Source organism: Phacochoerus africanus, chromosome 5 (genome assembly GCF_016906955.1).
Source record: "Phacochoerus africanus isolate WHEZ1 chromosome 5, ROS_Pafr_v1, whole genome shotgun sequence".
NCBI classification, from domain to species: domain Eukaryota; kingdom Metazoa; phylum Chordata; class Mammalia; order Artiodactyla; family Suidae; genus Phacochoerus; species Phacochoerus africanus.
The window spans coordinates 105,874,134-105,889,013 of record NC_062548.1 but is presented as its reverse complement, the minus strand read 5'-3'; the positions used below and the strand labels follow the sequence as shown (position 1 = coordinate 105,889,013).

Sequence of the window (14,880 nt, the reverse complement as noted above, 5' to 3'; positions counted from 1 at the left end):
ATCTTCCCCACTTGAGTAACATTATCCTTCCAGTTGCTCAGGCCAAAAATCTGGAAGTCATCCTTGACAATTCTGTTTATTAAACCCAAGACTTAGTCTATCAGCAAATTAGCTGTTTTCCAAATTCATTGACTCCAACCTCTTCTCATCACCTTCTCTCTTGTCGTCCTAGCCAATCTGCTTTCTATTGGGCTAGCCTCCCTAGTCCCACTCTTGACCCTTCATTATTCTCAACACTGCGGCCAGTGTGACATCCAGAGTGATCATGTTAAAATGTGCAGGTCGTGTCACTCCTCTGCTCAAACCCCTCTAAGGATCCTACTTCAAATAGAACCCAAAGCCATTACATGAAACCTATTCTGCCTCTATTCATTCCTCTCCAGACATAAGTAGGCTCAATATTCCTCAGATATATCAAGAACACTCCTGCCTCTGGGCCTCTGCATTGACTCTCTGTGTTTCGCCATACCTCCTTCAAGTCCCTTTCTGCATGAGGCTGATTCTCACCATCTCGGTTAGATTTCACTTCCCCTGCCCCTACGTTCCCAGTCACCGTGTCCTGCCTGCTTTTCTGTTCATAGCAGTTACAGCATTCTAACATATCATATACTTTGTTCTTATTTCTTACTGTCTACATTTCCTCACTGGATTGTTAATCCTACGGTGATATTGATTTTTATTTGCTTTGTTCATTGCTATATTCCTAACATCAAAACTGTACCTGAAACAATAAATATTTGTGGAATGTTTTATAGTCAGATGGGCCCTAATCAAATCTAAAAGCAGGCGAGCTTTGAAAATATATCCCTCAGAAGCACTTACCCTGTGAAAGGCATTGGGTTTTACACATCTTTAAACCTCACAGTAGTCCCACATAGTAGATTTATTAACCTCATATATTGTTGAGAAACAGAGACTCAGATCATCTAGATAACTTCTCCAAAGTCACGCATCTAGTAAGTCATGGAACCAGAATGGGAATCACATAGCACCTCTTCTGCTCTACCACAATGACTTTTCCTTTTCTCGCTGACTCTTGAAGATAAAATAGCTTCTAAAAAACGGCTATAGTTTTCTTTTTGCCTTCAGTGAGAACCAAAAGTCCTAAAGTAATAGAACTGCCAGAAACAACTTTTTTGGAATTGTACCCCAATCAAATCCCTCCTTGCCTGTGCATCTACCTGCAAAAAGATAGGCTCGGCTGTGGGCCAAACCCTAGACTTAAGTGCCCTGAATCTGTGATAAGCTAATGACTAAAATAAGTAAACAAGCAAACTACCTGGTTAAAATTAAAAGGAAGTGATATTTCAACAGCAAATTTGGAATTGGGTTTGACGAATCAATGTTAATGTTATTTTCCTATAGCTATTAAACTCATTATCTAGCATATTCTCAATAATACATACTTACATTTCACGACAGCCTACAAATGGATTTTGTACAAACTGATGACTTTTGTCTTTCATCCAAGGGTACAACCCCCCACCCCCACGCCCTGAAACCCACCAATGGAGTTCCCTTGTAGTGCAGTGGATTAAGGATCCAGCAATGTCATTGCAGCGGCTCCAGTTGCTGTTGTGATACAAGTTGGATCCCTGGCCTGGGAACATCCACATGCCATGGGTGCTGCCAAAAAAAAAACAAAAAAAAAAACCACCAATGAATATTCACTCTTCTTGAAAGCAGTCCTCCAAGTACCAGGAATCAAAGCTGAGTCAGTGTCTCACTGCTCCAGACCTCAGTTGCTTCAGTTTTAATTTTAATCAATTAATTATTTTGGCTGCACTGGAGGCACGTGGAAGTTCCCAGGCCAGGGATCAAACCTTGCTACAGCAGTGACAATGCCAGATTCTTAACCTGCTGTGCCTCATGGGAACTCCTTCAATTTTTAAATAAGGATATTAGATCTCTAAGGATTCATCAGTTTTCTTTCTACAGTTCACCATGAATGACCTCACATTTGCATAATTCTTTACAGTGTACAACTGTAAGCTGTACCTTTTCATGCTAAGCCTAGAAAGAATTCCTGAATGTCAGGCTGCCATGTTCCAGCAGGCCTCAGCAAAAATTGTCAAGGAACTATGGTATCTTAAAACTTTTATGGACTATAAATGCCTCAGTCCTCCCTCTGCAATTTCATCCAGGTGACATCCAAGGTCACCACAGTATTAATTTTCACCTCCAGGGCCTCCCTCTCCCTGCAGTCGTAGGGCTTGATACAGAAGGAAGTACTAAACTTTTGTAATAGTGTGATTCAGGAAAAAGCACCTCCAAAGCAAGACCATGATTAAGAGCAAATTATTTCTCTGGAAAGTATGAGCTAAAAATGAGAGTCACTAATGACATTAAAACATTGCCCTCTAAAATAAATACATGCAAAAACAATACACTTGTGGGCTATGTAAGGCATTTTTATTATTTTTCGGTTTATCTTAGTAATGCCAGAAAAATAACAGCCATTATTTTCACTTTAAATGCAAACTGAGTACTGCTGCACAGAGTACAAAAATTACCTACGAACATGGTTAGGTACAAAGGCTGTATTAGATGTGGAGACCGAACTTTGTTTTTACATCAAAGTAAGACTGACAGAGCAATTTTTTGGACAATTATTTTAGCAAATAACCATGCTACTAAACAAAGGCAAATACATATATACATATATATGTATATATATATGCATATATATACATATATATATAAAATATATATATATACACAAACATGTTTCAACTGAAGTTATACATGTCACTTTGACAACAAAGGCTTCTTCTCTGGTGGGTTTCACCAGATATTTGCACCCCCAAATCCCCTGCCCTGATCCCACCCCCAAATTCTGACTTGATCTGAAGAAAAAAAATTAGAGATGTTCTTAATTAAAGGCACATTTGGCAGCTACTGAAAGTGGCATGCATCTGGCACAGGTGCGCTCTCCCGAAAGCCACACGACTTCCATCTGTTATGCATCTTGTTTCTTTGAGTGGTAGTCCAATGTGATCCACCTTTAGCTAACTTGCTTTATAATTTTGCAGCAATTGGCTACTTAATGCACTATTTTCATTAAAGGCAAAAGGGGAATTTGCTCACAGTCGACAGAAAATGCACTTTACGGTGTCCAAAATGGAAAATAAGGCATGAAATTTACAAAACAAGTTACAAGTGCTCTCGTTGTTTAGATTTATCTTATAGATTTCATGCTTTTCTTAGAGCTCAAAAAATTTCACTGGCTCATCTATAAGGGATTATGAAATGATTTTAAGTTAGTAATGAGATGTTTCAAAAGAAAAATATTGAATAAACTAAGTCATCCCTTTCCCATATAAGTAGTTTTACTGCAGAACATTCTTTCAGCCAAACTAGTATTAACTTTTTGGTGCTTATTTTACTGGTAAAGATTAAGTGTGCAACAGAACAGGACCTAGACTTGTACAACAGTCATACAATATAGGTTGAAAGAATAAGTGAACCTATCCATAGCAGCAGAATACCAAGAAATAAATGGTTAAATTTTCCTTTCTAAATCTGGAGGGGAAAAAAAAGGTTTTCCTCAATATGTACAACACTAATAAGTTGGGACACCCCTCCCTCCATTTCCATTATTTGTTTTACTGAGCCACTTAACTCTGAGTTTAAGCTGTCATTAAGAGATAAATGATGAAGTACATGACTAAAGTGAGCTAAATTTGAGAATTGAGATCATAAAAAGATCATGATCATAGATTTTTGATGTATAAAAAATTAATTTAGAACCGTAATATAGCCTCCAGCTGAAATAGTACTTGTTCACTACACTCTTAACTATAGTATAATTAGTATGGCATGCTCTCTGCTAAATTCAGATCCATTAACACATTCTTGAGCTGTTAGAGCACAGTAACCTACTAAACACATAATTTGATACCCAATGACATTTAGTTAAGCAAACTTTTGATGTTTCTATATTTCTTGATAATTTGTAGTCTTAAAATACATTTGGAGGTCTGGGAAGCGTAAATAACCCGTCTTTCAATAAATTTAGACACACTTATCTGTTCCTGTTTTTAAAAGTACTTAGATGTGAAAAATTTCCCTAATGTATTGGTTATCAGCCCACTTAGGTAAATTCAACCTTGAAATATTTTCTTCACTTTATGATCCAAAGATAATGAAACGTCTAAGAGCACTTCCATTTCTAAAAGAAATGTTCCCTATTTAGGAATATGGTTTAGAAAAAGGCATGCTGCCTTGACTATCTTGTCCTGAATTCAAAAGCAGAATTTTATGGTGATACTTTTCTCAGCCACTTCTTGTCCCTAGATTAGGTATATTTTAGTTACTACAAAGAATAAATTTGTCAGCTTGTTAATGTTTCACATGTGAAGAAGGCAAGGATACAGTTTTCTCACCTCCATTTAAGGGCATCCAGTTGGAATTTTTCTAATCAGTTACCGCTGCAGAAAATGTTTTTATCCAAGTTTTACACTTCAGAATAAAAATATCCTCTATCCACAATGTATATAAAGCTGATGCACAGTGAAGCGGTCTCCTAGAACCACCAGAGTAGAAGAATGCTTCCCTTTGGGAGAACTTCAAATCTGAGTTTTTCTTCTTTATACAATCAGGCGGGCTGCAAAGAGGTCATTATCTTATGGAAGGCTAACACACTGGCCAGAGAGATAGTGAATGGACTCCAATGTGACTTTTCTCAGGTTCTCATTTGGAGTGAGGGTGGAGTAATTAAAAAAAAAAGAAGTGTGCATAAGACCTATAAAGGGAAATCTTAGGGACAATGAGGCTGGCCTAATAAAAAGTCATGGAAATTCTGGAATGTGTATTGATTAATTGTAGCAGCACTAGTAAGTAGGCTTAGATAAATTCGTGTTGAATGAATGGTCTTATGAAAACACTGCATACAAGAGTGTATTTGAAATTAATTTTGGGGGAGAATTTTAAAAGGAGAAATTTAACAAAGAGAAAAGTGGCTACCATAATAAGAATGGTACAGATATTAAAAACAGAAGATTCAACTCTTAAATAAATAAGAAAGGATATGATAGGATGGATTGCTTAATGATGATGCAACCAACATTCTGGTCTTAAAGGACTATATACTGTACTAATCTGGTGTACTTTTAATGCTCTAATAAATATCACAGAAAACTATTAAAGTACTAGGTTTCCACCATGACGCAGCACTTCTAAATGGCATGGTTAACAGAATTGCTGAAATGTTGCTTCATTATTCAGAGGACACATGCAGATACTGATGAACCGATGACTCTCTAAGGATGGAATACTGCACACTTCACATATGTTATAGTGGAGATTAATAACACTTTTTCTCTTTAACAAGTAGCATGCATTTCAGTCACAGTATTTGTTAGACTCAGAAGATCAGTACATAGGCTTAATGAATAATCTGTATTATGTTATTAATGATGTAGATAGATGTTCTATTATGAGCAGTTCTGATAGAGCAAAGACCTCAAGCAAGGTAGAATGTTTAATATAAAACTTTAACAAACTGTATACATGTTGCCTAGGAAATTAAAAAACCTTACAAAGCTCTGCTTAAAAGATATCCATCCTATTCTAACCAAATATTTTCCTACATGCCAAATGTCATTCTTTAAGATGAATACATACATCTAGAACTAGAAACCAAGGCGTACCACAATACGTGCTTTTATGCTTAGTGTTTGTGTGTTTGAACTGAAAGAAATAAGAATCAACCATTTTATCCAGATAATAATTTAATATATGCCAGCCAAACAAAGTATTTGTATCTTTATTCAATTAAATTAAAACAGACCTGCCAGGTATATTATATAACATTCACTATATACACATGATTTAGGCAATGCAAGGTAATTCTCGATATGCTCATCACTCAACTATTAGTAAAACATGAACGGTGTCAATGATGCCCAGCAAGTGCTCCTTTCACACTGGGTGACTGCATTTCCAGAGTGGTTAGAGGGACAGCTACAAGCCATGACATGGATTACCAGTAAACTTTGTGGGAGAAGGGGGGAAAATGACAATCTAGCACAGATTAACAGTCTCCTAAGTGTAAATCATATACTCGACAGTTACATTTTTAAAAAAGTTCTTCTGTCACTATTAATGACATAAAACTTCTCTTGTTTGAAGGCAACACCACCACGTTTTGTTTGTGTAGGGAGGGTAAGTAGGGAAATGCTCTTAAAATTGGTATAATTATTCTTAAAAAAAAAAAAGTACCTCTTTGGTGAAGCCTCGGTACCCATTCATTTCACTGTAATTATCTGTAAACAGGACTGTAGTACAGTGCTGGGCCTTGATTCCAACAAGTCAGGTACCACAGCCTTTCCTCACAGTCCTCTGAATGATTTTTAAGAAAATATTCTAAAGTAGGACGAGTAAAAGCAAAGGAAAACAAAGGAGGGTTTGAAGATCCCTGTTTAAGATTTCTTTTTAAAAAGTGCATAATATTTTGAATTACAAAAACTGTCATCATGTGGGCCTGTTGGACACTAGACTGTGTTTTCCATCCCTTTAATGAGAAAGATCACTTCACAAAAAGAGGACTCCTGCCTACTGGCTGGAAAAAGTCCCTTTACTTGATTTTCAGGTGCAATCAGTTGTCCACTTCCTCTAGATCGGTCTTTCCATATTCTAAACAAACACCATTTTCATTTTATAATTTTGTCTCGGTTAAGTTCATTGTCTTATACTGCATCTTGAAGTAGAGTCATTAGTGTTTGGAGCTCTCATTTTTAACTCCTCAGTGCTGGCACATTCAGTGCATCCATTGCCAGCAATGGATTTGGGGTGAGGAAAATGGACATCCCGGTACAGAGGAGCTCAGGAAGAATGGGCGTTCTCCAACAGTGGTGGTCCATCTCTGTGCATGGATGGGTGTGTGTGCTCCCTTTTGTAAGTTTTTGGAGGGAGTTTGGGGATATGTTGAGAAGTGCTTTGTCGTGGAGGAACAGGTGGCCCAGCAATGGAATGAAGGTCTACTTCCTGTGTCAATGGTGGTGATGGTAGATGCCTTCTGGTGCCATGAGGAGAAGGTGTTTGAGGAGGAGGTGGTGTAAAGGGGGAAGGGCTGTTTGGGAAGAAGGCATTACTATGGTCACTTTTTTTGCCCAAAGGGGGAGGTTGGAGATGTAGTGGTGAGCTTGAGAAAACATCAGGTGTCCTCACAGGTTCTCGTGGTGGTAATAAGGGAGGGCTTTCAGGAGGGTCTGATATAGAGGTCCGGTCTGATATGGAATATCGTGGTGAATAGGCTTTTGATGTGGGTTGCCTAGGAGGAATTGCTGGGGGGCTGTCCAAATGCTTAGACATAATCTAACATAAATGGAAAAAAAAAAAAAAGACATTTATTAAAAATTTATTTAGCACCATGAATATATTAAAAATTAAGCTGGGGTTTTCAAACATGCTATTGGAAGAACTCTAAGTGTGGATCAGGGAGTTTTGCCATAGGTATTATTTATTTCATTAAATTAATTAATCAATTTAGTCTTTTTAGGGCCGCACCCGTGGCATATGGAGGTTCCCAGGCTAGGGGTCTAATCGGAGCTGTGGCTGCCGGCCTACGCCAGCCATAGCAAGGCCAGATCCTTAACCCACTGAGCAAGGTCAGGGATCAAACCTGCAACCTCATGGTTCCTTGTTGGATTCATTTCCTCTGCGCCAGGACGGGAACTCCACCATAGGTTTTAAATTGGAGGTTGTGGCAATTCATTCATTAAAAGAAAATTTTTCCCCTCAAAGTTTTTATCTTATTTTTTGTAAAATTTTGTAGTTTGCTACTGCTTACCTATCACTCAGTAATGTATGATCACTTCTGATTTAACCTAAGTTACCTGCCAATTTTTACAATTTTAAACTTACTACATTAACATTTCATGATATTCTGCAAAGAATATCTTGACTGCCCAGGTGCTCCGACCTCTGGACACTCTGAGACCACTGCATCACGTTAACAGGTGGCAAACACAGAAATTCAAACAGGTAGAAAAAAATAGCTATTATGAGCCTTTAAGGTCTCTTCCAACCCCAAATCTTCATGAAAATCCTATTTAAAAGCATGTCATATTCACTATTAAGGACTCAGGTAATGTTTAGCACTAAGATACAGTTTCATTCAGAATGTGTTTCATATAAAGCTTCAGACCTCTTTCCTGCTCTCTCTCCTTCTTTGTCTTTTGTATGTTTTTAAAGAACTGCCTGAGACTACATTACTCTTACATTATATGTTAAATTTGCTTTTTCTCGACAGTACCCATAATTTAGATTTACAAGGGTTTTGAAAATCATCCCAAAACCTGCTTTCAGAAGAAAGGAAATAAAAATTACTGCCTGTAAATCTGTATTTAATGCTTGTTTAAACTCTGTTAAAGCCCAAATACTGTTAACCAAATCCAGTTAAAACTAGACACAAGCAATTGATTATAATGTAACTATAATGATTCTGGTTTCCAGATAACAAGATTTTCTACTTTACCTTAGATGGCGAAGATTCCGCTGGGGCAGATTCTGGTCGTCTTCGTGGAGGAACAGGAGGGGGGACAGGCACTTCATCAGTGCTCTTGGTTAAGCTTATAGATGATACTGAAGCAGATCCTGTAGGATGTTAAATTTTTTGAAAAGTTCACAGGAATTTTATTTCATCTATTAATCCTGAAAAGACTTGGAAACTGCTTATATTTATTAAAAGAAATGTACAGAAATATCAAAAGCAGTTCAATACATCAACACCCAAATATTATTTCCTTTATTAAAGCAAAATGCTATGAAAGCATGCAGAAATCCTTAGCAGAATTTTCAGGAAAAAAAAAGCTGCCTAAAATACTGTTACTCTGCTTCTTAAACAAAATAATGTTCCCATTGTTAATAATCTATTACTGGAATTTTTTATTTGGGTCCCAGTCTTGGACTTTTGAGAGAAACAGCAAACTATTAAGAACCTTCAGAATGGCAATTTTTTAAGCATTTATGATGGGCTCCTTTTTTTCCCCTTTGACTTTATTAGTACAGAATTTCCTTGCCTTTACTGGATAGTCCTTGGGAATAGTTTCTGATCTTAACCAGTGTGTCTTCCAGCAATCCTCTTCAAGAGTGCCAGGGAGAAAATCTAGTGTTTGGGGAAGGGAGTCGTTCCTCATTTTGCTTAGGGATCAGCTCTCCTTGGCAGGGAAACAAAGTCAGGTACATCATACTCTAATCCAAAAACTGTAATTGTGATGGAGCTATTTAAGATGACTGAGGCAGTGCTGATAATAAAAACAGGAAATTACACTAGAATCTAGTGAACCTGGTTTAGGAGGAAGTCGATGAACTGGCGCCACTAACTGGAACCTATCTTACAGACATTTATGATGACAAGGATAGGCATATAAGTAACTGCACTTTGAAAAACATTTATGTAGGTTCTTGACTAGTTTATCAGCACAAAGATGTGAAAAAAACACTTAAATGATCATTCAGAATTATATTTGGCAGGTTCTTTTTTTCCTTTAAGCATTGACAATTTTGTTAATTAAATGTTATAACAGTATAGAACTTAAAAAGAGTACTTTGTATACTGATTTTACCCAAATGAACAACATTCTGACCACCTACCTTTTTTCTTAAGAGACTATACAAGTTAATTTAGTTTTATAAGTAACATTTCCCATTGTCCACATTTTGAAATCATTTATATGAAGGACAGCAAAAAAAAAAAAAATCAATTAGCTTAAAATTTATGGAGTAAGTTTGGTGAGTTGTTAGTTTACTTTTAAAATTAAAAGCAAATATCTACATTGGAACTTTATTTTGCTTATCAGTGAAGAATATTTAGGTTACATACTTTAAGTAGTTATAATGATAAGACAGTTCTTCTAAAGTCAAATTACAGTCATTTGTCTGCAATCTGTGCTGTCTCCAGACTAAGTGTATTTTGTGACTTAGACACTGCATGTAGCTGCCAACATTCTCATATGCGCATGCATACTCTTGCATTTTTTTTAAGTTGAGCATTAAAACATATTTAGAACTCCAGAGTTGGAAAGGAAAAATGGTTAAATGTGGAAGCCACTCATATAATAATGTTCTTTTAAAAGAGAAAATAGGTTTTACAAAAAGCATGAAAAGTATATAAATTTAATAAGCAAATCATTTATGATCAAAAGATAGCACAAGTGAAGGCCTCACTTCTAAGATGCTGCAAAGCAAGGTACCAATGCTGCCAGACCCAAGAAGAACTTTAGCAGGAAAGGTTACATTTGGTTTAATTTTTAAAGCCAAAGCAAGAATTATGCGTCTTAAACCAAATATACTAACTTGGGCCATGGGGCAGTGTAACTTGGATAAAGACGGTATCGCTGCCTGTGAAAGGAAACAAGAAAAAGTAGATTTTTTTTTTTCATTTATATATTCAACTCATCTGTAAAAATGTATTTATGATAAAAATGTTATTTTTGTCATTATAGTATTAAAGAATGGTAGAACAGTTTAGCAAAAGCTCATTACTACTTACTTCTGAGAAAAATAAAGAAACTGCATTAATAGCATTGGGAATTTTGAAGATTCCTTTTAGACTCACTACTTGATATCTTAAATTAAAAACATTCATGGGAAAATACAATATCCTACATTAGCAGAAGGTTTTTAAAAATGTATAAACCCAATCTGAGCAAAGAATTCCATTGGACAAACAGAAATATGTAATATATATACTAAGGATTATTTTGAAAACCCAAACTTGTGAAATAAGTAGAAAGTAATAAATTTATGTTTTAAAAATTGAAAAATAAAAGAGAAATTCTTACTAATATTATTGTTATATACCTTTGACAATGTTCTTGGGGCTTATGTTCTCATCACAAAATAACTACTGCTTTGGATATTACCAAACGACCTTGAAAGTGATATAGATTTTTCCTTCTATATTTCTGAACACTTAAATCCATTAACCATTTAGTGCTTAGACACATTTTATATAGGAAACTCTCTGATAAATTTAGAATGTCTAATGTCAACAATACCTTTAAGAAAAAAAAATTTGAAAATCATAAAAGCCAAAGCCCCAAGAGCATTAAAGTAGAAAAACTGAGACAAAGGCTATATGATCTATACTGGTTCTAAACCAATGTAGTTGTTTAGGTTACACTGCCTCATATTACCAACACATTGAACAGTTAATGTCCAAGAGACTGAAACAATACCTACAGCATTAGACTGAGCAGGCTTTTAAAAATTCAGGTTTCTCTCTTGTTTTTGCACAACTGGAAACCACTCAATCCGGATTACTGGTTTTTCTAGCTTCTTTGGTCAGAATGAGGATGATTTTACATCCCAGGTTTAGTTGGCAGGACTGTTAATCTGATTGCTTATATAGATACAGTGGTATTATTTCCTAGACAGTGCCAATTTCAAATAATCTATCCTGTTATCTCCTTTCCATAAGTACTGATATTTATTTGGAGGCCATGGTTACCAAGGGTAGCAATCCAGCTAATTCTAGTAAGTTATCTCTCAGAAGATTAAAATTCATCTTTATACTTCAACATTAAATGATGCTGCAAAAATTCTCTTCACTAACATAACGGGTTAAACAGGAGGAGGTCCCATTGTGGCAAAGTGGAAATGAATCCAACTAGTATCCATGAGGTTGCAGGTTCAATCCCTGGCCTCATTCAGTGGTTCGGGATCTGGTGTTGCCATGAGCTGTGGTATAGGTCGCAGATGTGGCTCAGATAGCTCATGGCTGTGGCTGTGGTGTAGGCTGGCAGCTGTAGCTCTGATTTGACCCCTAGCCTGGGAACTTCTATATGCTGTGGGTGTGGCCCTAAAAAGCAAAACAAAAGCAAAAACAAACCCCAAATAGGTGTTTACTACTTGTGTATTTTCCACTTTTCTTAGGAAGAATGATTATACCTATGCATACACACTTGTGCACACAGATATAGATTTGGCTTTGATCATATTTAAATACAGCACAGAGAGATTTATGTGTAAACGTGGGGCACTTTCCTGATTTGTCTGGAAAATGCTATTAAAAAATTCTTTTAAAATTACACATTATATATCTCAGGAAATATATACTAGGAATTCTAGTTAGCTATGAACTGAACAAGTTTATTGATAATGACTTAGGAATGAAATCCAATGAAAAAAGTAGTATCAATTTGTTAAGCACAAATCCGAGACAACAGGTCAGTGTGGCTACACATTAGATCCCCTCAGGGAGTTTTAAAAAAACAATGGTGCCCACATGCCAATGCCAGTCTACTTCAAGTGTGGCCTGGGCATATATAGGTATTTTTTTAAAGCTCCCCAGGGCATTACAATGTATAGTGGTTGGAACCACATTTTTTTTTTCCCTTCTTCTTCTTAATGGCCACACCCACGGCATATGGAAGTTTCTGGGCCAGGGACTGAATCTGAGCCTCAGCTGCTACCTATGCCGTGTCTCTGAGTTCTTCCATCCACCTGTGCCAGGCCAGGGATTGAACCCATTCCTCTGCAGTGACCCAAGCCACTGCAGTCAGATTCTTAACCCACTGTGCCACAGTGACCACTGTTGAAGATAATCTCCAATTTCTAATTGAGTCATTCTTAAAACAGGAATAAGCATTTTCCTGTAGGAAAAAAAACTATATAAATCAAGGATAACTTCTTAAGCTCACAAAAGCCTGTTAAATGCAAATGTATTTGAGATCAGAAACCAATCACCTGCAACAACAATTTTCTATAAAGAAAAGCCTTACATACCACTTTGAAATGCTAAGAGTACATTTTTTTCTTGTCAAAGCTTTCCCTAAGAAGGGATGGGGCTAAAGCTCATCTGTAGCACACAGACCAGGCTAGACCCAGGGCTCCCATTTATCACCAGGCAACCTTCAAACAGGAAAGTACCAAGAGCACACTTCATCCTTCTCTCTCCTTGCTACAGCAGCAGATGAAAGGCTGGGCAGTCTTTCCCCCTTTCCTGGCTACTGTCATAATCACCTCAGAGGTGGATGGACCTGGCCATGCCAAGGTGTGGAGCAGGGCTCTGAATGTGAGGGTGTATGTAGCAGCACTAAGTAGATGGCCAACTTCTTTCCCTCTCTGTCTTCACCACAAAGTTCCCATGACCATTCTTGCCCCATCTGTGGTTATCTGTGTGTGAACTTCTACAGCATTTATGTCTCCACCACTCATTTAGCATTTTTTTTTTTGCTAATAAATCAGCACTTACACATCTTCTCTAGTGAAGCTTATAATCTGAGAGATGAAAAAAAAGAGAACCATAGCATTTAACAATGGTTAAGCATTTAACTGCAATTTTCTTTGTACTGTGTACGTCTTTTTTTTTTTTTGTCTTTTTGCTATTTCTCGGGCCGCTCCCGCAGCACATGGAGGTTCCCAGGCTAGGGGTCGAATCGGAGCTGTAGCCGCTGGCCTACACCAGAGCTACAGCAACGTGGGATCCGAGCCGCGTCTGCAACCTACACCACAGCTCACGGCAACGCCGGATCGTTAACCCACTGAGCAAGACCAGGGACCGAACCCGCAACCTCATGGTTCCTAGTCGGATTCGTTAACCACTGTGCCACGACGGGAACTCCTGTACTGTTTACTTCTTATCTCTCAGTTTGATTGTAAGCCTTACCACAGAAGAAGTGTTAAGCGCTTAGCAAGAAAAGAGATATGTCGGGAATGCCCTGACAGTCTAGTACTTAGGACTCAATGCTTTTTCTGCTGCAGCCTGGGCTCGATCCCTGGTCTGGAAACTGAGATACCACATCAAGCTGTTGCATGCCATGGCCCCCAAAAAAAAAAGATTACAAGAAATGAGATGTGCAACAGCTTTGGACAGAAAAAATTTTTGTTTTAAAATTATTTTGAAAAAAAATCTAAGAAGCAATAAAGTACTATTATAACATTAAAAATTCTAGTTGATTTTGCCTTTTGAAAAACTTAAGCAATGGAGTTTCTGGGCTTTTTATTGAGTAAAACATGTTCAGATGACTTAATGCACAGCAGCTCTTTCCTGCCAGGCCCTGAAGGAAACAAGGAAGTAGGTATTCACTCTAGTGCAACACAATGACCACCAAGCTGGGCATGCTAGTGACCCCCACCCCCTTAACACTAGCAGATTTGTTAAGCAGAGTGGGGTCAAAAACAAATGAGGACCTCTAAGATACACAGGGCACTGATGAGTTTTAAGTACAGAATAACTGAACATACACATGGTTTTATATTATGCTGGCTTACTTAATTTCAAAATCAGCTATTTTCTATTTTTACTGAGAACAAAGGAGGAGTGATAGGGGTTTTCTTTAACACAAAGAAAGAGAAATTGAGAAAGTCCTCAGGGTTAAGATTACAAAGCCTAACTCCTGGTATGATGGTTTCTTCTCTTGTCCAGCTATCATAATGTTATTCCGATGCCACATATGACAAAAGCACTGATCTAGAGCACTGCATTCCAAAATGATTCCCTTTTCCCTGTTTCATCATTTAAAGATTTATCACTAGTAGGGAATGTAATAAGCTTTTCTCCTGTTTTTCCACCTCTTCCACTTTTAGCTACTTAAACTAAGAGAAATAGAATTTGTAATTGATGGCTTCTGGTGATTTCTATAATTCATTTATGTGGGAATCTTTATATTATAGATCACAGCCATCTGCTCTAGGAAAAAACACTGCAAACAGTTATATGGGTCAGAATAAATAATGACTTTAAGTCAGTTATACTTCAAAAAATGCTGGTTTTATTTTATTATTTAATATAGGATGTTGACAAGTTGGGAAAAATAGATGGGAATTTTTTTACCTATTATATTTGAACTTATAAAAAATATCCGATAGTCTACTATATGCATGACTCCATAATCCTCCTGTAGCCAAACAAAGCCAAGATACAGTAATTCT

The 14,880-nt window shown here is 37.0% G+C and overlaps 1 protein-coding gene across 5 annotated transcripts in view; it reads right to left on the bottom strand.

The window, feature by feature from the left end:
• Nucleotides 1-2,395: 2,395 nt before the first annotated feature.
• The window catches only part of SOS1 (SOS Ras/Rac guanine nucleotide exchange factor 1), a 156,913-nt gene continuing 144,428 nt past the window's right edge, over nucleotides 2,396-14,880 (bottom strand). For 2 of the 5 annotated variants that reach the window (XM_047782232.1, XM_047782235.1), the window contains 3 exons: nucleotides 10,300-10,344; nucleotides 8,480-8,598; nucleotides 2,396-7,317 (listed from right to left, as the gene is read on the bottom strand). In XM_047782232.1, coding sequence (XP_047638188.1) covers nucleotides 6,826-7,317; nucleotides 8,480-8,598; nucleotides 10,300-10,344 — 656 coding nt within the window. In that variant the 3' untranslated portion in view covers nucleotides 2,396-6,825. The other 3 variants (XM_047782233.1, XR_007135150.1, XM_047782234.1) reach the window with 3 other exon arrangements.